A 27039-nucleotide genomic window follows, 5' to 3' on the forward strand; every position below is an offset into this window, starting at 1 on the left:
TCTGTAGTGATTCGTGGTGTAGAACCCGATCTTACTGATGACGAAATTCTTGCTGAACTTCATCAGGAAGGGCTACATATAAAACGCTGTATTAGGATCAAGAACAACCAGGGGCCAACCTATCTCGTTCGAGTGCTAACAGATCAACAAGAGTTGATTGATCAACTTCTCTCCAAGGGCGCCTATATATATCGACGCCGATATAAGGTCGAGCCATCTCGCACACCAGCACCTATGCCTGTTCGATGCGAGAAGTGTCAACAGTATAACTCACACCGAACAGCAGAATGCACAAACACCATCAAATGTGCTTATTGTTCCCGCGAACATCCTACTAAAAGCTGGCCAAACCTTCAAGAACCACCACGTTGTGATAGCTGTTCTGAGCGTCACCCAACATACAGCTATAAATGTAAAGCTAAGCCTCAGCCTGATCCAGCTAAGAATGAACTTGTTCCTATAAGTTCGGTCGATACACCAACTCCCCCAGCAAATTCATTACGTCATCCAGTTACTGTAGAAGATCTACTCCGTTTTCTCAGTATTTCATTACAGAACATTCATCCATTTCTTCGCAACCATATTCTAACTCAAATAATGCACGCAGCCAAACTATTGTTTAATTTACAACTACATGCAACTTATTCGGGACCAACAATGCACTTTCAAATCCAACCACTTGAGGTTTATGTTTAATATGGATAATTCAACCTATTCACTTATAATCTTTCTCATTATGAGTTACAACTTACTTTTTCTTAGTATACGATCTCTGTTGACACATTAAGTACTCTTCACCCAGCTCCTTCAGGAAGAACAAATTGCCGCATTTGCACTAATTGAGACTTACCTTGCACCATTTTTAACGTGTTATATACCAAAGTATCATCTACTTCGCTACGACGCTCCAACAGGCCCACGTCTCTACGGAGGCACAGCTATTGGTATTCGGCACAATCTTCCTTTTCGTGCAGTTACGGTTCCACCTGCACTTCACCTTTCCGAACACAACATCACGACGGTCTATTTTCGAGGCCGCACAGTTACCCTTGTCACCATTTACTATCGTCCAGGACGAGCTATTAATTATGATTTCTTCCGCCACATTGATTCCAATTTCCGGCGGCCGATCTAAATTTTCATAGTCGCTCACAACGTGACAAGGACAATTTTTTAGATTTTGTTCGGAATGAAACAGGAGCTGAATTCCATAATTTACCGAAACCTACGCGTCCTATCAGTAACACTACTCCTGATGTAGTATAACCTCATCTTCTCTCTCTCAGTCCATCCATATAACTGTGCTTGACTCCATAGGTAGCGACCGTGTTCCCATCAAAGTCGAACTTCGCTGTTCTCCTAGCACTCAGCGTAAGCCCTCTCCTCAGAAGGTTTACTGCTACCGTAGGGCAAATTGGGAGCAATATCGTTCCGACTTAGACGCTGCAGTAACTTCATTCACTATGCCTAGCACACAATTCGAACTCGATAGGACAATAACTGATCTAACTACAGCCCTTCAGGACGCAGCACAACGTTCAATTCCAACAATTGAAGTTCAGTTACATAAACCTAAGATACCTCCGCAATACTTACCATTTATTACAGCGTCACGCAGAGCTTTCCGTGAATATCTCACTACGGGCAACCTTGAAGCGCTTCGTCTGCATCGCCAATACTTAAGGATAACTCATAACTATATCGTTGCTTTTAAGAAACGTCACTGGATCGGAACTTGCAACACACTTGCTAATGAAGCACATCCTACAAAATATTGGCGCAAATTTCATCAACTAACTGGTAGAGTTTCTCGTACGCCATACTCCGTCGTTCATAACCACCAAGCAGTCCTTACGGATACAGACAAGGCCAATATATTTGCTTCTTATTTTCAAGACATCTTTACCCCCTACCCGGTTGGTATACACCAGACCGCTTACAATCAGCTATCAACCGACATACCGATGCAGCTTCTACTTCCTTTCGACCATGTGCTGATCATACTTTAGAACCAAATAATCCTCTAACCATGGCAATTCGCCCCGAAACTATCAGTAATGCACTTATAGGCAAACGCAATACAGTACCAGGCTTTGACGCTGTTACATATGTTCTCGTCAGACAGGCGTCTCATTCTTTTCTCCTTTTTCTTAGCAACATCTATAACTTTATTCTACGAACTGGATTTTTTCCGCTCGACTGGAAGTACTCCAAAGTTCTTTTTTTCCCTAAGCCAAAGAAACCTCCATCAGAAGTCACATCGTACCGTCCTATTCACCTCACAAGTTGTCTCTGCAAAATCTTGGAACGAATCCTTGTACGGCGCATGCACGACCATCTCAACTCGCATAACCTTCTTCGAATTCACCAAGCTGGATTTAAACCACATTTTAGCACTCTAGATCAATTATTCCGTCTCACTACAGCCATTTATAATCAGTTTAATAAAGGCTTTCCTTCTTGCCTTGTAACTTTTGATCTAGAAAAAGCTTTTGACAAGGTTTGGCACCCTGGTTTATTATACAAACTTCGTAATTACCATCTACCAACCTCGTACATCCGATTCATACACTCCTTCTTAATAGGGCGACTAGCTTATATCTCGATCAATGGAACGATATCTCATCCCATCTTCTTACACTCTGGAGTACCGCAAGGCTCATCTCTGTCGCCTTTATTATACTTATTGTACGTCGCCGATCTAGTCGTTCCTAATACCACCACAATATTCCAGTTTGCGGACGACACTGCATTTCTCACAACTGCCCGCACAGTACGATCTCTTAATAAAACCATGCAAACAGCTATTGATGCATTCGTGCGTTGGTGTCATATATGGAGGTTGAACATTAATTCTTCCAAAACACAAGCCGTAGTTTTCTTGCCACGTAGACGCCGCTCTCGAGTCCATCGAAATCCGAATCTACTTCGCCTTCAGGTTGATCTTACGCCTGTTCCCGTGTCAACTACTATTACGTATCTCGGTGTCATTTTTGATACTCACCTTACCTGGACTCCACATCTTACCAAACTCATAAGCCAAGCACAAAACCGACTTAATCTTCTGAAACGGCTATTGGCACAACTTGGGGACTACGAGCACGTACCGTAATCAATACATATAAAACATTCATGCGGAGTACGTTAACGTACGGACATACAACTTGGATATCTGCACTGTTAAAATTCTACCAAAAACTTGCTATTCTCGAGCGCCATGCTCTACGCCTAGCATATCGTATAAGTCTGCCGCATCCAACGAGATTACTTTATGAGATGATCGACTTTCCGCCATTACTAAATCATCTTGAACAACTTCGTATACGTTGTATCTGCAAACGAATTGCTCAGCACCATCCCCTGATGCTTGAAATTCTCCGCTACGACCGTGATAATGATGCACGGCCTCATTACGTTGACACTCCCCTTCAGCACTTCATGACACTCTATCATTTACAATTAGATAACGATATGCTGGACCCCGAAATCTTCGCAGTTTATCGCCCGTATGAACTTTCATCTCATATCTATCCATCATACGCACAATAAGTACCTATTAACAAGGGCCTCCTTCGTCCTCATCAGTTCCTGAATTGCCCCAGGAACAGAAGATAACTTCATTCGTCTGAACTAACATAACCCAGTGATGTGACGTCCATAGCACTTCATTTCATCCATTCCATTAATTACATTTGCACCTTTGTTTTTGAGTCCTCAGAAACCTCCATGCTTTGTGTTCATGTAATATCTGGCAATTTTAACATATTCACTTATAGCACCTAAAATATTGTCGTTCATGTATGTGTTTCCTTTTATATGTATGCATATCTATGATTATATTAATATGATGAATAAATAAATGGTATATAAGAAACCTCTTAGACCGCCTACATTTCCTTCAATTCAATCAGTCAAATTAATGCACTTACCCGAAGAAAGGGCACAACCCTTTAACCGGGATGACGGACAAAAAAAATGGCTGGTGTTGAATTGATTCACAAGTAACACGCTAAAGTGGTACCGGTAGTCATTTTGTGTTATTTCAACACCTCATTTTTTGCTCTGTGTGTGTGCACTATGTATTTAGCAACGTTCTAATTATAATAATGAAATTCGCCGTGCTACTTGTGTGAAATTCGGTAATGATTGAGTTTTCCACTGAGCATCGACATGCAAAATCACTTCCATAACTTAAAAAAAAAGAAAAGAAAAGAAAAGAAAAGAAACTTCCTGCAATGAAAATTAAGGTAATAATTTATACGTCTCTCCGGTAATACGACTTTCTATGTCATTCAAGTTTATAATCTGCATCATTAATTCACAAGATCTAGCACACCTAGATTGGCAAACATACAATACCGTTCCAAATTATTATTTTATGCGTCTATGTTTCATTTTCAGTCACTAATTTTAACTATAATATTCTCCTGTTTACATATAACTCATAAATATGCACCGAAGTTTCCTCTTTTCCAATCAAAGTAAAAGTAGATCGATATTAAGTAAAAAGCGCAATTATATTTAAAGAATTAAATGGAACTGTTTAAACTTCCATTGATCGTTTAGGGTATTTTTCCAGACCTATCTATTCACCTGTCTTTTCTTAATTATATTGTCAATATTACTTTTAACGTATATGAAAGGCATAAGCATACTGTTCCATATAAAGTCTTTTGATTGACTGATTATGCAGGGTAATACTGACTTAGGTCGCTGCTTTCAAGCTGTGTCGGCCATATCACTGAAAATGGTTATATACAGGCCTGTCCATGAATTGGCTCCCGGAGCCACAGCGTGAGCGAGCACGAGCGAAGATAAGAACAGGTGACCACAGGTGCTGCTAGCTTCGCTTCTTCCACTGCATCTGATAAGTGTTGCCAACCACACATGATGGCAAAAAACCTATGGCCAAGCCTGGCCAGAAATTCGCACGATGATAAGCATTGAGCAGACGCAAGCGTGAAATGTGCAGGTGTGCTCTCCCCCTCCCCATTTCGAAAGCAGTGACGCGAAAACACTGCAGGAAATAAAATTGGTACGGTTTTTGGTCGAGGAAGACGCATGATAGAGGTTACAGTTAGCGTTGAAGTAACTAACAAATGAACAAGAAAGAAAGAAAGAAAGAAACTAATATTAAACATGTCAGCTTACAGACGTAAAAACGACTGCAAAAATCGGAAACGAATTGTTTCAGACCTTTTTAGCTTGCTTACACAATTCGTGACGTTGTATTACACTAGCATACGGTCTGTAACTTGTCACTCGCTTCACGTTTGCTAAGTTGTAAACGCCTTTCGTTGCTAGATTGATAGGAGAACGACGGGAGGTTGAAAATAATAATAATAATAATAATAATAATAATAATAATAATAATAATAATAATAATACGTATTATTATTATTATTATTATTATTATTATTATTATTATTATTATTATTATTATTATTATTATTATTATTATTATTATTATTATTATTATTATTATTATTATTATTATTCGGACCAAAGAGGGATGAAAATGGGGATTGGAGGAAATTCATAACTAGGAATTGCATAGTTTATACCGCTCACCTAACATTATTAGGGTTATTAAGTGTAGAAGGCTCAGGTGGGCAGGCCATGTAGCCAGAATGGAAGAAATTAGAAACGCTTTCATAATTTTAACTGAAAACCCAATTGGAAGAAGACCACTAGGAAGACCTAGGCGTAGATGGGAAGACAATATTAAGATGGATCTTGCAGAAATAAGAGTACAGAGTAGAAACTGGATTCAATTGGCTAAGGACATAAGTTAGTGGAAATATTTTGTAAACGCGGCATTGAACCCTCGGGTTCCATAGACCATAGAGTTAGTTAGTTATTATTATCTAAAAGAAATGTTCAAATGTTGTTAAGAGACAATTACACAGAAGAACTGAGTTCCAACCAAACACTAATTTGCCGGAAGGAAATTCCAGTGCAGACCAGCCTACTTTAAGCGTTATCCGTGCAACCCACGTTTCATGTTCAAGACATTGGGAATAATTGTTCGTATCATTCAGTTGGAACGTTTCCTTCCGAATTTACGCTATTACAGTAGGCCTACAACATTGTGACTTTCAAAATCAGTCAGTAACTATCGAAGAAAGACAAGCGTGTAGCTTCAGTCGTTGAAATGATTTAACATTCTTTTTCACTTTTAACAAGCCACCGGCAAGCAACCAGCCAGGGACAATACATTTTTCCTTATTAAAAAGACACTCCTTGTTAAAAAAAAAAAAAAAAAACTAATTGCAGTCACTAACGGTCACTCTTAAAAATGGAAAATCTCTTTGGCTCCCTTAATATTTTGTTTGATTCTTTGCGATCAAAGTATCTTTAAAAGTGGAGTAAGAAATACTATTCTTCCTATTGATAGTGTAATAGTGTCTTCTAATCTCCACAACCAACCCCTTGCTAAGCCTATTCGTACACACATACATGCATAAGCTGATTTTCTGGAGATAATACTTAGATAAGTACAAACAAGTGCTACAGTTTTTTTTTCGTATCAACAGATTATCTCTTTTCCTAAAAAGCGAAACAACATAATATAACAAACCCACACTCGGATATAACAAACCCACATCCTTCTTTAACAAAAGGAAAGAAAAAAGAAGAAAAGGAACGTACATAGTTTATCATTTGATTGCTGTTACAAGTTTGTATTGTCTATAGTTAACGGTTACCACATTGTAAAAAAAGCACTTTACACTAAATGGCAATCAGTTACCATACATACTTTTTTTTTTTTTTTTTTTTGGTAAGCTAGTGATTACCGCCAAGGTTGACAACACTTCCGCTCCTCTAAGGACGAAACCCGAAGATCCACGAAGCACGAACAATGGTATTTGCCCGTAGAATGCTCGTGAGAGTTCACAAGGAGAGTTTCCACTATCTGCTCGCCGTGGGCAGGGCTGGTTATATATAAGAATTGTTTTCGTATGTTAAATGTTACAATGGTGCGCTCAGAGCAAAAAATCACCTGTTTTTACACTAAGTTTTCTATCAGTAAATGTTTGGTAAATTATTTATATTTTGACACTGAATACCATTATCTAAATCTAAATATAAAATAAAGCTACTTCAAAAATAAATTTGTCAAAAATGTAAATTGTTTCCGAATGAAAATTGATTTTAAAACTAAGTGAATTATAAATTTGTTATCACAGCGCCATCTTGTTTTACTTAATCACATGTAACCTCGTAACAACAACTAATGTGAAACAGTGTACCTGAATTATAGGTTCATATACTGAAACACAGAATTCAAACCTTGTAACTTTTTTTCAGGTTTTTCACATCGCTGTGTCAAGGTATTCTGAAAATAACAGGAATTCATTCAACACTTAATGGTTTGGAAAACTATGATCGAGCCAAAGCTCCATATGTTCTAGTATCCAATCATCAATCTGCTTTGGATATTTTAGGTAAATTATTTAATATATACTTAGAAGTATTTTTCGTTAAACACGTCTGCAAAGATTTCGCGGCATGAAACATGTTACAACAGATAAATCCAACAGATAGTGACTTGTAGCGTGTCTCAGAGAAGAAGTAATGTATGTAAGTGCTAGAATATGCATTCTGCTGTTATGACATCTGAGCAACATGTCAAGTTTCAGTAGAATCAGAAGACCAAACGGAAACAATCCGAAAAGTATTTACTATATATGCAAGTATGAGGGTTTTTCTGGTCGATTAGGTACAATCTATAAACCAGAAGACTGACCTTTATTTATTCACTCTCGTAGGAAAAGTTTAAAGGAAGCTCTTATGCGAAGTAATAAACAACCAACCTTAGTGTCAACAGCTCATTTGACAACCCTTGATGAAACGATAACACTTCACGTGTTTTATAAGGAAAAACTTCAAACTCTGTGAATTCTGTAATCTGAAGGTGGGTGCGATTTTATTGGGCCAACATGATTTCTACAATTAATCGTCATGTTATGCATACGAAATGGAACAGTAGAGCATATATGAAAGATAGTGGATAGTCGCTCGAACAGAGCTATAAGAAACAGTTTAGTGCCGATTAAAAAAAAAGGATAGAGCATTTACAATCAATTGAAGCTCACAATTTTCAATTACTTTCCTTAGGAATTAACTTAGGAACAATGAAGCAACTCGTCAAAGAAGATAGTCCTTGTTTCAAATACCTACCCTAAATAGAATCTTTGTTGAGTAATGTGAATAGAAAGAACAGCATTTTGATACGCCGCAGATTCGCAAGCTCACAAATACAATGAATGACGTGGAACTTCAGACATATTACACAGTCGTTGATGGTATCAAGAACTTTTTGGATAATGTCAAACATGATCGATATGGACACATTATAAAGTCCATACGCTCTGATGTCTGATGAGTTTGAAGTGTCATTTTCTTCACTCTCAACTTAACTACAGTAGTAACCTCCACTTCGGCTCACTATTGTACTCCTGAGTCTCTAGCTGAGTCGCCATGGTTCAGGAGTAACTACGATTATCACTCTAAATTATGAAAATGGATTCCTGGCCCACCCCTTTAAATTTCAGCATAGAACCACTTCGTAAATTGTAGAAATTGCCAAAACTAAAAATTTAGTATGGCAGTATACCAGGGTATGTACCCCTGTAAATTTGAGTGGTCCATCTCGTTTCATTTGAGCGTAACAAATTACCAAAATTTTAATTTTAGAGTTTTTAAAAATGTATCCTCTTTAATGAGGGTTTATATGGTTATAGGGTGAGAATAGAGGTCCATTCTCTATCATAAGATATCAAAACATTGACGCATCCTTTTAAATTTCGGAAGAGGTACATAGATCCACTCATTAAGTTTGAAAACTGTCAAATACCGAAACTTTGTTAATATCCTCTACTATTCGAATATATAACTCTGTAAATTTGAGTGGTTCTGCTTATCCCCTTCTATGATATAAAAATTGTCAAAAATATTCGAATTATCATGTGCTCAGCACGGGATCCCTTATTGACTTAATTTATCTGCTTTGATGAGCCTTTATTCCAAGACATTTTTGTGTTTGAGTACATGGGTCAATTATCTTACATAAAACATAACATGGTACCTTGATACGCCTCTTAAATAGTATTCGCAAATTTGGCCTAATTTAAATTCTGACATTATCAAATAGTACAAATTTGTAAATGTTCTGTAGGACGCAAATTGGTACGCCTATAAGTTTCTTTGGTTCACCTTGATTTCTTCTATGATTAAAAAACGTTAAAACTACAGGTAAGTATCACTTTATATTTTGGCGAGAATTTTGAATTTTGGTGGGAAATTTAATATAATATGAGGCGGAATTTTCAAAGCAGTGGCCTAAAACCAGGCTTTATTTGAAAGATACGATCATGTGGATAAGTACATTAATCTCTTCTCCTAATTAGGGCATATAGTATCATGATACATCTCTTTAAAATTGTAGAAGGTGTACATTGCCCCACTCCTAAACTGCGGAAATTATTTAGAACAACAGACATGATTATCGTAATATATTGTTCTGCTATGTGCATTTCCCTTTCTTCACGAACATTAGATTTTGGAGCATTAAGCAAATCGCCAAAGAAATCTTTCCACCTGTTTAAGATGCTATCTGTATCAGTGAGAACTGTTCCGTCGGCTTTCTCTAATATATAAGTGCGAGGTTGGTGGTTGGAATTATCGCTGCGTAAGGTCATTTGGAAACTATTTGAATTAAGCGTTATGAAAACCTTTACTAGAAAAACTGAAATAACAGTGATGGAGGTTGAAATGCTTACCACACTTTTCCCAACTAAAAACTGGCGGCCCGAGTATTTCGTGAGCTAAATGTCAGAAGTTTAAAAATGGAACTTAATTTCTAATTTACGTAGCGTAGTTGAGCTTTAGGCTAATGAGACCGATGATTTATGGAAGTGAATGATCGTGAAAAAACTGTGAAATGAGAATGTGGGAGGAGATAGAACTGAGAAAGTTCAGGAACATGCTCTTGTCCATTACAAACTTACATGTTTTAGTATCGAACTGGGAACCCATCGTATCACAGATGACACTGAGCTCTCTATAAAAACGTGGACGACAGTTTGAATCCTGCTTCGTCATTTCCACCAGGAAATGCCGGTGGTATCTACCATGTAGGTTCCAGGCCGCTTCCTTCCTTCCCCAATTCTTTCTTCTTTCCCTTTCCCTGGTATAGTATGCTCGCCGAGGGACGTTATCAATCAAACGTGACGAGCTAACGTGGCCTTAGATGCAGAAAGCGAAGAAATCTAAATCCTAAATCTTTGAACTTTGGTTGCCAAATGCTTTGTTCTTTTCCACCATCTGCTTGTTCCTGCAGCTTGTCTTTGCTGCAGCCAAGACAAATCATTACTTATCCCTTGTATTGATGTCTTTTTAGAGTTTTAAACCATTGAAAAGGAAGACCATACACTAAAAAAAAATCACAATGAATTGTTCTTCTTCGAATAATCAATGTCAATCACTGGTAATTAATACAATTCTGATTAAATTACTTTTTCTCCGAGTCCTTTCTGGAGAAACCCGTTTGGACCAACAAATCTTTTGACTGGGTCACTGCTTGCTCTAAACGTAAGAATAACTGTGACAACACTTCAAATAAATTGCTGGGAGACCTGGGTTCGATTCCCGGCGGGATATCATGTGGTTCGGATCGTCCGTTGAACTCTTGGTTCACGTCTCATATAGCCTTGCTGCTGAACGGGACGCTAAACTCCCATCCAATCCAACACTTGAAATTAATGTTTCTTTCCAACCAAATAAAGCTAGTCACAAACATGAAGCTTGTGTGGGCGAGAAGTTTGTTTCTTTCTCCCCTCCACAAACTTCAAATTTGTTTCTGAAATGATTTTATACAGCCAAAATATACAGGGTGTTTGAAAATAACACCGACAACGTTTGGGGGGTGATTCCTGAGATAAGAAAAAGTATAGATCAACCTGGGTGGACAAATGCTTCCTTTCGGAGTTATAGGCTGCCGAAAACATGAAAAAATGAACTTTAAAAGTTCATAGCTCCAAAACAATGGGACCTAACGTAGTTGGGTCTAGGGATGGCCACATTTTTTTCGAAAAATGACATTTTCGAAAACGAAAAATGAAGAACGAAAATTTTTTCGAAAAACGAAAAATGACATTTTTTCGAAAAAGAGAAAAACGAAAAATGAAATTTCTGAAAATCGAGAATCAGATTTTTCGAAAAAGGCCATCCCTAGTTGGGTCAAGATTTCACTTAGGAACTAGTATGTGCCCTTTTGTAACGTGCGGTTACAAAAAGAGAAATATTTGAAGATAATTTATAAAATTTAGGTAACTTGATAAAAATTTTTATATGATATTTTTCCACAGAAGTTTCCAACCCTGACAGTGCACTGGTGACTGAGGGAGAAGACTGCTTTCGCCATTCTGGTTAAATCGCTGTATCAGTGAATATCAACGATTGCGGGAGGGAGGTTACACTATCCAAATATCTAAGTTTCACGTTCCTAAGGTACTCACACAACAGTTTTTATAGACTGACTTTGGCTACGAGCACGTAATTTGAAGTATTCACCAACTCCGAAAGGAAAGCTTTGTGCATCCAGGTTGGTCTATACTTTTTGTCTTATCTTGGTGTCTGGAATCTCCTCCCAAACGCTGTCGGTGTTGTTTTGAAACATCCTGTATAGGATGCTGTATATCATTTACCGTGTTCAGAGACGTCATTTGTGAAGAGGAGGCAATTGTCCGTGTTTCAAAAACACATGCTTTTTAATAGTAAATTGTGTACTAATATATTAATACAAAACGTGAAACTGTGATGTCGGTGTGACATGGTAGCTCAGTGATAGAATGGTTATCTCAGACCCGTGGGGTTCATTGTTCGATTCCCAATTAAGTAAGTTTGTGGTGAACAATATCGTGTCCGTATGTTTTCTCGAGGTACTCCAGTTTTTTCCCATCAATGCTTCCATCTGCATTCACTTGTCTTAATTAACCGTTTCCCTTAATCCAAAGTTGTAATCGTGGGATGTTAAATTCAAATATTTCATTTCCCTATATCAGTAGGAAACCTTGTATTCCCCTCCTGGCTAAATCTGGAATGAAGCTACTGATTGTGTTAATCAGGATTTAAAAAAAAAAAAAACGTTTTTTTTTTTAAAAAAAAAAAAAGAACGTTCTTTATGTTTAAAACATGTTTTTTTACGTTTAAAATGTTTTTAATGTTTAAAACAAAATACTTTATATTAAACATAAAAAACACGTTTAAAATGTTTACTTTGTTTAAAACAATAATCTAAATAGGCATAAATATTACATTTTTACACGCTCACAGTTACCGGTATTGCTTGCCATCTATATTCAATTTCGGGAACTTCCCTAATCTCCATCCGCCCAAATGTTCAATTCCGGAGAAAGAAATCGGGATTTTCCCGATTTCTGTTCACGGAATATGTAGTTTAGTTGCTAAGTGTTACGTTCTACTGGTCGTCTGCATTCTTAATCTTTAAACGCCCATTGACGGAACTGCCGTGTCAGAGCTTTAAACCTCAATGGCTCGGTTACCCTAATTGAGGCAGAAACATGTTTTTGGTACCAATTTTTTCCTGACTTATGCAGCTTTCCGCCGGTGTGAATTTTATGTATGTGGTGGTACCACTTGGCGATGGGAGGAGGGTAAATATCGTGCTTTTTCAACATTTTTTTGGGGGGGGACCTTTCCCCCTTTTGGGAGATAGATTCATAAAAATTGGTACGTGAAGCAATGAAGTAGGCCACTACATGGTAATATCGTACATTTGTACTTCTTGCTTATATGGGATGCAGGGAGGGGGCAAAGCCAACCTTTGGAATTTCAGTTTTTTATGTAAATTACATTTATTTTTACAACAAACATCAATAACTCACCCCTATTTAAGCTAGAAAGATGATTTGTTACCAAAGCATTCCTGAGGGATGAAGCTTTCCGCCAGTATGCATTTTATGTATGTAGGGCGTACGTATGGCCGAGAGAGGGAGGATGAAGTTCGTTTTTAAAATTTTTCATCAGATTTTGGGGGTCATCCCTCCCCCCTTTGCGATACATTCATAAAAATTGGTATGTGAAGAAATGAAGTAGTCCCCTAGATGATAGTAATCTGTATGTGTACCTGAGGGGGCACGGTAGCTCAGTGGTAGAGCGTTCACCTTTGGTGCTTGGGGTCCCTGGTTCAATCCCAGCTCGCGCCATGTGGACCTTGTGGTGGACAAACACCGTGCTCGTGGGTTTTCTCGGGATTCTCCCGTTTCCTTCCACTTTCCTCATTCTACCATTTCACTCATCTTTCATCATTACCGTCTCCTTTAGCCTAACCGGCATAATCGTGGGACGTAAAACTTAAAGATTTCATTTCATTGCCTGTATGTGTATATATCTGTTATTTATAGAAGAAGAGGGGATCAAATTTGGTTAATTTACATTTATTTTCAGAACTGTTCCATATAAGACAGAATATATTTTACTGAAGTGGTCTAGGAGCGTAATTCTTGTTCGTATACATGATGTGTGCAGCAAAAATGATTCGCATATCGACGTGGTACTATGGTGGGGGATGGGAGGGAGTGTCAAATTTAATGAATGTTTTTCTGCGCTTTTTTTTTTTTTTTTGAAAATATTCCCTGCATAAAACGAATTCATTATTCCCTACACAAAACGAATGGCTACCATTTCTTATATTATTGTCACAAGTTTGTGGCCTATACATTAGCATCATTCTGTCAGCGTAGGTTGACTGCAAAGTTTGCCAGGGCCCCGCAGATTCAATATTTTCATAGTTTTTAATGATATTTTTATGTCTGTTCTTTTTCTACGAATACGGCTGGAATTTCACGAATGTTACCTTCGTTGGAATCTGTGGTCTATAAGCTTTCCAACGGTGTATAAACCATGACTCTGTGATAATTAGGGGGTCACCAGAGCCCCGAACGTGAGAGTATACCATTTTGTTAAAATCCCTGGCGGGCGTCTAGAGGTTAATTGTAGTGTTATGCCGTAGACACTGATCATTGTTAGCATCCATGTTGCAGATAGAGATGTATCTTGAAAACTGTTTAGTTCAAATATGTCATTTGCTCCTTGTAGGCTAGTCACTGTTCTTTTCTATGAGTTATATTGTATTTGTCTGAGTATTTCTTCTAGCTTATGATGTGAGAAGTGTTCATTATTATGGAAATGATAGTGACCAAAAAATACTCAAGTTTTGAATTTGTGAATTTGGATTTTTAGAATAGTGTATAGTGTGTTTAACCTCCGTTATTTTAGTTGTTTTAAACATGTCCAACCACCATAGAAAAAAAAACACGTTTAAAACAATTAGTTTAAAACGTTTAAAACAAACTGAATAAAACAACAGTCCTCGTTTTAAACGTGTTTTAAACACTTGTTTTAAAAATTTTGTTTTAAACATATCAACCCTGGTTATAATGTGTTTTAAAATTACTGGAAAGATATTGAGGCATAATTTTAATTTAGGTCATGTTCCGGTTATAAATACTTCTCATCAATTCCAATTTTGGTAATAATTTTGAAAACATAATTCAACTTCTTTTGCTAAAAGTATTATTTTCATTTTTAGTTGTAAATGCAGTTGGAGGTCCTGTTCAACCAGTGCTTGCTGTTGCGAAAAAATCCATCTTATTAATCCCATTCATTGGAATCTACTTTTGGTTAGTTGGCCATATCTTTGTGAGGAGATGCAACTCAGAGACTGAAAGGAAAAAATTAAACAAGGAAATAGAACAAAGAATTCATAGAGACAAAGTAAGTAAAGTATTTGTTCTTCGGGAATCAACAGTGAAGTGTGGGTAAACAGGAAAATTCCAGAGAAAGCCCATGGGTGATCGAGCCACGAACTTTTCGCACACCACAAATGAGCATGCATACACGTCATTATATTGTCAACTTGGGTTGCTACTTCTTTAAAACTTACTTCGGAATCTAGTATTTCAACTAATAGATCCCGATTGGTAGCATTAGCTGAGGGTACATCTTACATTAACCATATTGATAATGTTAAATGAAGTCACCTATAATGTCCTATGAGGTACTTTGGGGATCTCCACCACTGTTTTGAGTCGTCAAAACAGAACCGTGTATGTAAATGAGAAACACATTTTAAAGCAGTAGTCAACACGTATTTTGGCTCATTCTTGATGTGTTTGTGTAGTGAATGTCTGTTATGTAAGTCCAAAAGTGTGTGACAACTTTCAGGCTAAAAGAGGAGAGGTTAACTGGATCGTACCTACCGTAGATGATGATGAGAACTAAATCCAAGAAGACCAGCAGTTGAGTGCAGCCATTTCTGATGTACACACAAGGTCTTTTCGAATAACTTTATAACTATTTGATTCTAAACTGTTGTTGATATTGACGTTGTCACCTGAAGTGTGACTCCAACAAAGACTCCAATTATGACTGTCCAAAACTCTAAGCCAGACTCCGACTCGTTTCTCTAACTCCAAATCTAGCTGACTATCACGAAACGGACTGAAGTATTTATACAGCAAAGATAAGATTGCAGCTTATGACACCCAAAATTCGGGCTAAAATCACTACACATGCGTATGAGATTTCTCTGAAGAAATCTTAGTTAACCAAATACCTCTTAAAGATTGTGCATCATGTCAGTACTCCGAAGTTTGCATAACTTACATAGCACTGTCCGACATAATGTGTTTGTGTTAACAACAACAAAACATGGAATCACAATAACACATGGAAACTTCTCTCCATCACTGAACCTTAAGTGGGACTGGTAGTTTGAGGTGGTGACCAAGTCCAGGTCACCTATTCGGGGGTTGACTCCGGGTTTTATTACGAAGGTACTTTGTAACATATAACCTCCCAGCACCCATCCAAAGATGGAATGGATAACCAGAATTCGCGAAGATATTATAAAGCTTGTGTGCCCTCTCCAAAAGAGATAAGAATAGCTAATATTTGTGTAAGTCAGCTAGTTCATAATGATTATTTACAATTAAGTTAATATCTGTATTTACAGATTATAACGGTAACATTTATAAATATGTATACGTTGATATGGACAACAGTCTGTAAAGTATGATAGCAATTCCTTCTGTGACCAGACCTGAACATTTAACTTGTTAAGTTTTGTGGCCAGATATGTATACACATGTTTTTCTAGAGAGTTTTATAATATACGTAAAGATCCTTAATAGTGGATGTATTTTCAATTATAAAGAAGGAATTTTGTGAAAAATTAAAAGGCAAATGCATAAAATCTTCGGAAGATATATGTTTAAATGTACCAGGTTATCATAAAAGAAAGTATCGCTGTTCAGAGAATTCTGGAGATGTAACCACTTGACAGAATGCAACCAAACCTGGTGGGAGCACATTTGGAAACATGCAAAAGCGATCGGTGTAGAAAAATAAAACAAGTTCCAATTTTCGCCACCAGAGGTAATTTTGGCGCTGTACAACATCAAGTAAGTGCAACGTGGAAGAAAAACGACACTAGTGATGCTAAATCATAAGAAAGGATGTAATTATTTCTCGTGTGGGTCTTCTTGGTATTCATTACCAATGTCATTAATATCCCGTGGTCTGTGATGGATTTACGGGGGAGGAGGGCTTTTGAGCTGAAGCGTCCTTTTAAAATTCTTGGATATCTTACAAAAACGAAGTTAAATATTAGTCTTCCCCGTGCTCATAAAATGCAAGCTTCTCCAAAATTCCAGGAAAAGATTAGTGTCAAATCTCGTCTTCAGAGGCTATTCTGTTTCTGTTGAGTGTTAAGTACGGTGAGTGTTGTATCGAAGACAAATGATAATTTTGATATTCGATGAGAGAAAGACCGTAATTATGTCCCCCGTGTGACGCGTGGCGTTGATTTGTACTCCTATTACTACCCCCATAGTGTAGTGATGTGTTATGGGCGATAATGGTGATGTCGGGTTCTGCCCAAAGGCAGGTCTTTGACGTGAAGGTCCCTGGACAAGGAAAACGAATGGTGACTACTACCGTATGAGATGATGACATTCTAAGGACGGGACCTACAGATAAACATGGGATCCGATGCACTTGTGTGTTCACAGGAAATCGAACCCGGGACCCCTTCAACACACGGCAAAGAGTGTGGGAAGGAAAAGGAAGCAAACATCGGATCACCATCAATTCACTTCTGGCACATAGTGGCGCTCAAACCCATATCACTGAAACACTTACAGAAGTAAGCACCTGGAGAGGTAATTACATCTTTTTTCTTATCATTTATCATCAGTGTCGTTTACCTTTAATACTGCACTTACATGGCGTTGTGCAGCGCCACAATTACCTCTGATGGTGAGAACTGGAACTAATTTTATTTTCTGCAGCAATCACTTCTGCATGTTCCCAAATATGTTCCTACCAGAGATCTGTGAACAGCGATACTTATTTTATGATAACCTGGTATTTTACCTTGAGTGTTATCATTGAACATTTATTAAGTAAACTGCGTTTTAATTAATTTCAGTAATTCTGAAGTAACTAACTTAGGGCTACTATATAGATAATATAAGATTCAACTTCGTTACGTTTTAATTGTATCTCGTAGTCTTGTAAAAATCACCATTATTTTCAATACGCATAGCTCTGTGTCATGATTAGCCTAAATAGATCAATCATGAGAAGCAATGCAAGCTATTGACGGAGGTTACATCAGTAGAAAATAATATTTTATCTCCAGAGGTAAGCGAACAAGGCTTAAAATATTAACGAATTCTTTTATACAACATGTAGCAAACAAAATGTATACTATTTCCCTTATATTGTAGTGATACAATGTTGATTTTTTACCGAGACAACTTTTCTCAACAACCGTCATACGTCGGAAGTACAAGTTGGGAACGACTTGAGCAAAGGAGTACTGACTTTGGGATCAAGTTAGCCACCCTGCTATTGCAATCTGAATCAGAATAAATTTAAATTAAAGGTAAAAAGTCGAAAACTACTTGCATTTTGACTTTTCGAAGCAGAATTCAACACTTCGTAAATATCCAAAAATTAATTTGGCTCTTCCAATATGAAAAAATCAAAAGGATCATTATAATCTTTGAATTTTACCTTTCAAAATAAATTATTATTTACAAGATAATTCGACACAGCCACATTGTAATCCATTTCTTTTCCATCTCCGTTGAGATTAAGTTTTTTTTTTTTCTATTTTCAAGTTTTCAAATCATATCCTTAATAGACTAATTGATAATGTGTGTTCTTTGTATAGGAACAGCATCTGTCATACAAGCAACAATAATATCGCAAAACAAAATCATTTTTATTTCAATAATCAGTACCTGTACAACAATATGAATAAAATCCCAAAGTAATGCGTTTTTCTAAAAGGAATTGGGAGGGTAGAGTCAACCGAAAATTTGACCAACTAAAGAAGATTGAGAGTAATATGATTATTGAATTAAAATTAATGCAAAGATGGAATCTTCTCGTTCCTAGTTGGAAGATTAATCTTTGATAGACATCAGTAAGAAGTATAACCGAGAAATAAAATAATGACCACAGAATCAACCATTGTTCAATGTATCAGTTGTCAACGCTGATGAGGAACTGTTTGTCATGGAATATGATTAACATTAAAATCATTAATTCTAATAATGGTTCTATTAATAATACAAAGGTAATATTTTTTGTACAGTAAAAGCTCTTTATCCGCGGGGTACATGTTCCATAAATATGCCGCGAATACAGAAACCGTGAATACGGAATGGTAATTTATATGGGATTATAGGGGATACGTTCCTAGGTGACAAAATAAACAAATACATATATAATAAAATCAATTTACTGTAATTGAAGTTTTTGGCCACATTGATTAATTATTATCTTCAGGTTTAGGCAATGGTTTGAAGAATTTTGTAATTTTTTATGCTTGGCAGTTTTTAAAAGCTCCTTCAATTCAGACTGATATTCAGCAGTGGCATTAGCAATTTGCCTCTTAAAAATAAGACTTCGTTCCATAGAAGGATCAATTTTCATAAAGAAATCAGAAAGCTCATTTGCCATTCTTAAACCTTCACTAAGATTTTTCAAATTAAATGTCACGTTTCCAGTGCTTGTTGAAGCCTCTTCTTCAATGGGTTGTGAATTTAACATTTCCTCCAAGTCGGTTTCAGTCAAATCTTCATCTTGCGATTCAAGCAATTCCTGAATGTCACTTGATTCTATCTGTTCGAACCCATCTCTTCCTATTCTGTTCGCAATTTCGGCTATGTTTGCAGTCAAAGTTTGAATTTGCACACATTCTTCGTCATTTTCCGCAGTCAGAGTAGGCCACAGTTTTTTCCAGCATGATTTCAACGTGTGTGGCTTCAGTTCTTCCAATGATTCTTTTATGCTTACGATGGATGCATTTTGCTATGTCAAATTTCTTCCAGCATTCCATAACATTCATATCAGGATTACATTCCATATTATCCAATACGGTTTTGAAGGTTCGTCTAATGTAATAGAGCTTAAAGGCCTGGATTATTCCTTGGTCCATAGGTTGAAGCAAAGCCGTCGTGTTGGGAGGTAAAAATGTTGCTTTTATATTTGGATGCATAGTTTCAAGTTCGCAAGGATGACCTGGTGCATTGTCCAAAACTAGAACTGCTTTAAAGTCTAAATTCTGTTTTTTTAATAACTTTCAACTTCAGAAACAAAACAATTCCGGAACCAGTCACAAAAAATAGCGCTTGTAACCCACGCTTTCTTATTAGCACGCCAAAACACTGGCAGGTCGTCCTGGTTTTGATTTTTTAAAGCCCGAGGATTTAACGATCTGTAAAGCATCAGTGGTTTAATGATACAATCTCCAGAGCAGCAGTGTAACTCTATCCTTTGCTGCCTTAAATCCAGGAGCAGACTTTTTTCGCTTTTAGAAATGAATGTTTTGTTTGACACTCTCTTCCAAAACAGTGCAGTTTCGTCTGCATTAAATACTTGTTCAGGTTTGTATCCTCCATCAGCTACTAAGTTTGCAAATTCTTCTGGATATCGTTCTGCTGCAGCAGTGTCTGCAGATGCAGCTTCTCCAACGATTTTAATGTTATGCAATGATTGTCTCACCTTAAATTTATTGAACCAACCTTCCGATGCTTGAAATCCTCCATCTGCACATTCACCACTACAACTACCATCAGGTTCTTTAAAATGAGCGTAAAGACGCTTTGCCTTCTCCCAGACCATTGGACCACTCAGGGGCACCCTTTTTTGGTTGCGGTCTTCGATCCATAATGACAACGCCACTTCCATTTTTTTTCTATTGCTCGATCACGAACAATTTTCGCTGACAGTGAAGTTGAAGCTACAGACGACCTTATTTTATCTTCGGATTTTTTTTTAATCGATCGTACAGTTGATTCGTTGACATTGAATGAGCGTGATATGGATGCAAACGACTCTCCAAGGCGTAAACGATCAAGCATTTCTATTTTCACTTTAAGCGGTAACATAATTTTTTCATGTTGAAACGCGTTTCTCATTTTTTTTTTTTTTTTTTTAGTTGACATTACTGTATAAATTAGGAAGACAGCGGTAGAGACGTGTTACTCGATCACAATTTTTGTAACGAATGGAAAGATGAAACAATAAAACACGCAAAGCGGCTCTTACCAAAGGACGGAACGTCTAATAATGTGGCGGAATTTAAAAATATACTTTATTCATTGAGTAATAAGGTTGCTTTCATTCTGTTTGTTTACGTTCTCAAAAACACCAATCGCGGCTAAGGCGGCTTATGTCAAAGTCCGAACCAATACAGCGGCGATATCATTTAACAACATACTTTAGGCAAAGTTGTAATAAGATCTATTTTACGTTTTATTAGTCCATTTGACGGCGTTTACAAAGGATATTGGGTTGGATACCTATTGGAATCCTTTTTATTATTATGTATGTACGTACTGATTAGATCCGCGAATAAAGAAATCTTTAGCCACGAATATAGGAATTGGGTCGCATTTAGTGGTCTATTACAATAATACGAATTTATCTTGTAAATTTTAGAAATTGTCCCTCTGTCACTGCTTACCTTATGAGCGAATACATGGATACCACATTCGACTTTCATTAATGTATTTTCACATACATATGCATCGCGCAGGTAAGAATATACTCTATTAAAATATTATAAATTTCTTCTGTAAATATTACAAATCTGTGATCTGTAAAATCAATCTGCACCAAATTTATAACTTCTATTGTTCCTTAAAAAATACTATAGGGCGATTCTCTGGCAAGTGGTCCATTGTCAGTAAATTTTCAAAATTAATTTGAAACTATGATGTTTATGTTTTTCTATTAAGAAATAGTGTAACTATATACTGACACATTTAAAATATTTTTGTAAAATATATTTACTAGGTTTTGACCACATAAACCTTATCTATTCTATACCATACTCAACACTGTTCACATATCCCAATTTTCAAATAATTTTCAAACTAAATTCTAAATCTGCAATTATATGAACAATAGCAAAAAATATGAAATGGACCTTTGGCAAAAATTTTACAATTTTGTTTTAATTAATGTTTTATTCTGGTAGGCAAAAATCGTAGTTCTCTCATGTCATGTTTCGCTGTCCCGTGCGTAACGGAAAACATGTATTTTTCGTCTTTCCTTTGTTATTGCAGAGGATAAAGTATTGAAACTTTTGCTCCAAAGTAGAATTATTATTATCCTGTTAGTGGTACTTATTAAATTTGCTTATTATCCTCCTTATGTATTTTATGAGGTATAGAAATGTTGTCCCGTACGTAACGTTACGCACGGGACATTTCCAGATTTATCCAAGGAAGTGAATAAAATTAAGTTATTAAGATTTCAATACGTGTTTATTGTTATTGCGATTAAACAATGAAGAATAAACTTTTATATTAACTTAAAGAAACATGAATTTGCTGAGAGAAACTAAATCAAATATAACTAAACATAACTACCAAAAACGTTTACGTTAAGTTACATAGAAACATTTAGGCATACCACGAGGCTTAAAAACAAATTATCATGATAAATCGCACATTTTTCTTTTCATTAGAAAGGTAGGTATCTAAGTTGGTTTGACAGTCTTGTAGGGAGCAAACGGATTCGCAACTTTTTACTATATTCTTTCACCCTTTATCAGAAAATTAGGTGCTTGAAGTATATTTAAAACTTGATTGAATGAGACATAAAATCTGTTCTTTTCATCAAAACAAAACTTTGTACAACTGTTGTCCATGCATTTCAGATTTGTTACTCTAATGTCCCAATCTTCTTCTACATCACTCTCAGACACACATACATACCGATATTTAATCCTATTTCTGGAAGAACCACAATCAAATTTCACTAGGAGAAATACACCTGCTCTAATATTGTCCATTCTGAGCCCGACAGTTGAAGGGTTGGAATATAATTATGAACATCATCTTCAAAGTTGTATTCTGAATTAATGTCGCTCTCATCACTTGGTGAATATATCTTTCTGTACACTGGCACTCTTTTCGTTTTCCTTGAACCAATCTAACTTGAATTACTTTGTTCTTCTTCACATTTTAGAGTGTTTTCCTCTTCTAAATGGCCAACAACACGGAAACAATGCGGAATGAGTTTTGCAAAAGGAACGTGAGAGGAAAAAAGTTGATCCTTTAACTTGACTCCTCACTTCATTTTTCAGTCTCACCTTGTTCCTATGTTTAACTCTATATTTTCTAGCCCTTTCAGCGCCGCTCATTGCTTTTGTTGATCGATTCAGTTCACCACTGACAATATTACTTGGAACAGAGTTACTTGCCTGTGAATCTATATTATTTACTTAAAAACTCACACTAAAGCAAATCTTCACTGTGATGCAGTAACAAACAATCATACTAAATAACCAAAAACCAACTGTTTCCCTTCAATTCACTTTCTCGCATTTCACCTAATAATGGCAGCGTTCAAACGACTCAATGTTTGGTAGTACCACAGAGGATCGACCAGCTCAACAGTTGTACAACATTATGTGGTTTGAACGCCACCAATCAGCACTCAGACAAATACCCTAAAGTCATGGTAAATACACTAAGCGAGTTGCCTAGCAAAGTTCGATTTTGATACTTTGGAATGGAATTTAATGCATTTAAATTAAATTATGGATGCATTTTTTTTTTTGTTCTTGTTAATGTCCAAATGTTAATCTTAAAATATCAATCTCTTTAGTAATGATATTACATAATAATAGTCTTGGAAGAGCCAAACAATTGCATGGTTACTTTTCTGTCCCGTGCGTAACGGTGAGTCGAAAAAGAAAACATAGTGTAAAGCTAATTAAATACTATTTTCCAATTTAAAAAATATAATGCACAGTAAGGAGAATGAATGTAGAACATAAATAATGGCATATACAATGAAAATGCTGCCATAAATCGCAGAGAATGTCCAATGAAATTGAGATTGTCAAATGCGCTTTTTGTCTGAGTCCCGTGCGTAACGCTTAATTTCGGCTTATAACTCAAAATTGCAATTGTTTTGTGTGTTTCATTTTATTTAACTATGCACTAATAATTTTTCCCCTAATTTTGACATACTTTTTATTTTATTTGAAAATACATTTTTGTTTAAAAAAAAGCAGCTTTTGTGTACGAATGTGCCGTGCGTAACACTGAGAATCGCCCTATAACTTATAAAATCTTGCTACTCCTAATAAACTTAGCCTTTAAACTATCTATTGAAATTGCTGGAAAAAGCCGGAACCGGCCATGAGTACTAAAACCTATTAAAGAAAATATGTTACTCATATTAACCTTAATAGTAGAATAACCTATAAAAAGATTGCTATTCATGTTAACTTTAACAAGACCAGAAATTTCGTTTCTTATATTAATACTATGTAAGTGGTATAACCTATAAATAATCTGATATTAACATTAAGATAAGTACTAGTTGAACCTATAAACATTTTTGCTTCTCCTGTTAACCTTAATAGTAGTAATGCACCGTACAAAAATCTACTAATCAAATGGTATTAAATGTACCATAACCTACAAAAATTTTGTTTTCGTAAACTTAATAATACCACAACATATATAAGTTGGAAGCCGCGGTAGTTCTATGATGGAGTGTTCATCTCTTGTGCGTTCCAGGTTCGATTCATTTCCCCGTTTTCTTCATTTCACTATCTTGTTATCATCATCATCGTCGTCACCATCCCCCTTAAACTCGGAACAAACCGCGGGACATTTAAAAGTTTAAAAGTTTGCCTTCCAAATCACACTTTAAAAAAAGCAAAATAAGTGAAATTTGCCTTCCGTATTCAACTTAATCAAATTTATGAGCTTTTCCATTCATACTCAATGTAATAGTAGCACATTCTATGAAAGGTTTGATATACACATTCAACTTCCCGTGCGTGGTTTGATATACACATTCAAGCAACATAACCTGTAAAATTTGCATTCCGCATTAAAAATAATTGTAACACAATCTATATAACGTTTGCCATTAATAACTAAATAACTCTATAGCCTATGGAACACGAAGGTTCAATGCCGCGTTCACAAAAGGTCTCTATTTCCTTCTCAACTTAGCAAACTGGATCTAGTTTCTACTTTGTACTCCTATTTCTGCGAGATCCATCTTAATATCATCCTTCCATCTGCACTTAAGTTTTGCTAATGGTCGATTTCCGATTGAACTTCTAGTTAAAACCTTGAAAGTGTTCCTACTTTCTTCCATCCTGCTTACATGACCTGCCCACCTGAGCCTTCTAGACTTGGTGACTCTAACAATGTTTGGTAAGTGGTACAAATTATGTAGTTCCTCGTTATGAAGTTTCCACCAATACCCATTCTCGTTCATCTTAGGTCCGAATATTCCTCTCAGGATCTTGTTCTCAAATACTTTCAGTACACGTTCTTCCCTCAGAGTATATGACCATCTTTCGAAAACATACGGACAACAGACATGATTATCATTTTATTTATTTTAAGCTTCAAATTCCTCGACAGAATTCGCAATGACAAACAATTTTGAATTGAATAATATTACGAATTCCCTGATTTTAGTCAACATTTGATTTCAGTATTAATTAATATTAAATTTAATTGTAGCACAACCTATAAAAGATTTGCTATTCATGTTAAACAATAGTAGCATAACCTGTAATGTTTGCTTTTCAAGTAGGCCCTAAAACTTAGTTCTAACACGAGCTGTAAAAATTGTTTTATGTTAAACTTAATTCGAGGACATTATATATAAAACGTTTGTAAATCATATTTAACATAACACAACCTATAAAAATTTGTTTTCCAAGTTAAACTTAATTGTGAGATAATGTATAATATTTGCCAGTCAAAGTAAATTTAATAGAAGCACAACTTATGAAACATTTGCTGTCCATTTTATATTTAATGTAGTAGCACTATGTGTAAGTTTTGTTTTTCATGTTAAAATTTATTGAACAGGGATCTATAAAACCTTTCCCTTTTATATACAATATAATAGAAGCATGGACTAAAAAGTTTGTTTTCTATACTAAACTTAAATATTACCACAATCTGTAAAACTTTTGGCGCAATATTAAACTTTATAGCTCTTATTTAAAATATCAGTTCCATCACATTTCATTTTCATCACATCTCAGTGATATATATAAGATTGTATATAATACAACAAAATAAAATAAAATAAAATAAAATAAAATAAGGAAGATACTTATCGTTTTTAATTCTTATGGACGGTAAAGACTTAGGACCCAAGTTACAGAACTATAATAAAGTTCAGACAAAGCCCTTTAAATATTGCACAACTAGTACTAGGAAAGATATATTTAAAGGGCTTTGTCTGAACTTTATTATAGTTCTGTAACTTGGGTCCTAAGTCTTTACCGTCCATAAGAATTAAAAACGATAAGTATCTTCCTTATTTTATTTTATTTTATTTTATTTTGTTGTATTATATACAATCTTACTGTCCTGTCCTTACTGTTTATATTGTAAGGATCATAGGCGGCGCCAGGATTTTGTTAATGTGGTGCAGGCTAGGACAGGACAATACACCCTAACATTGTAGCCAGAACGCTCTGCACTATTGAGCCTTAAGATCTCAAAAATAATCCCTAAGTTTTACTAATATATATATATATATATATATATATATATATATATATATATATATATATATATATATATATATATATATATATATATACCGGGTGCACCATTTATAATGTCCCACCTTTATAACAGAGGAACTAAAAGAGTGAGAGAAGCGAAACTTTGTACAAAGCAACTACAGGAAGGGGGACATCTATCCATGTATTGGGTAACATCACTAGGTGAACAGTGTTGCCAACCCAATATAAAGTTATGATTTTTTAAATGGAATGACCTAAATTTAATACCATAATTCGAATCAGCAATGAAAACAAAGACGAAAGAGATGACACTCGCAGATCAGTGTTGCATACTTTTTGAGAAATATTGTAAAACATATGTCAAATTTAAACGCCTTTAACACACACAAGGAATGAAGTAGTAACTATTTGTGCACATTAAATGAAATACTGGAAAGAACTCTTTAAAATGACTTCAAGCTTAGAAGGATCAGTTAAACAGTGTTGCCACAACAGGAGAGAGAAAAAATGAGTTGGGAAATAGTGCAATAACTTCGAAAAGGTCCCTAGTACAGTATGGGTTTAAATGTATAGAGGAAATCAGTATGTCATAACGAGCATTGTCACGTTTATTTGAGATCGATAAGTCAAGTACTTACTAAGATATTCGGTACTCTGTAAAAGCTGAGAATTTTGTGCTGTACAAGATGGTAACGCTGTTTCAAAATTCCCTTTTTTCCCTCTGCCTTGGAGAAATATTAAAGTACTAATCTGTGACACAAGTTATATTCTGTGACATGCTGAATTAAAGCAAAATATTTAAAATAAGGAAACAGAATACTTTTTCTGTTTCATGAATTTTGTAATGTATGTTACAAATAATTGTTTCTTGATCATCATAAACTTATATTTCTTTAATTTAA

The 27039-nt window shown here is 35.8% G+C and overlaps 1 protein-coding gene across 1 annotated transcript in view; it reads left to right on the top strand.

Moving 5' to 3' along the window:
- The first annotated feature begins 11855 nt into the window (after positions 1–11855).
- The window catches only part of LOC145663628 (1-acyl-sn-glycerol-3-phosphate acyltransferase-like), a 32524-nt gene continuing 17340 nt past the window's right edge, over positions 11856–27039 (top strand). The window contains exons 1-2 of the mRNA XM_081730075.1: positions 11856–11901; positions 14618–14802. Of these exons, the coding sequence (XP_081586201.1) occupies positions 11856–11901; positions 14618–14802 (231 nt within the window). The remainder of the gene's footprint in view (positions 11902–14617; positions 14803–27039) is intronic.

This window comes from Thermobia domestica, chromosome 1, assembly GCF_964235325.1.
Source record: "Thermobia domestica chromosome 1, izTheDome1.hap1.1, whole genome shotgun sequence".
NCBI classification, from domain to species: domain Eukaryota; kingdom Metazoa; phylum Arthropoda; class Insecta; order Zygentoma; family Lepismatidae; genus Thermobia; species Thermobia domestica.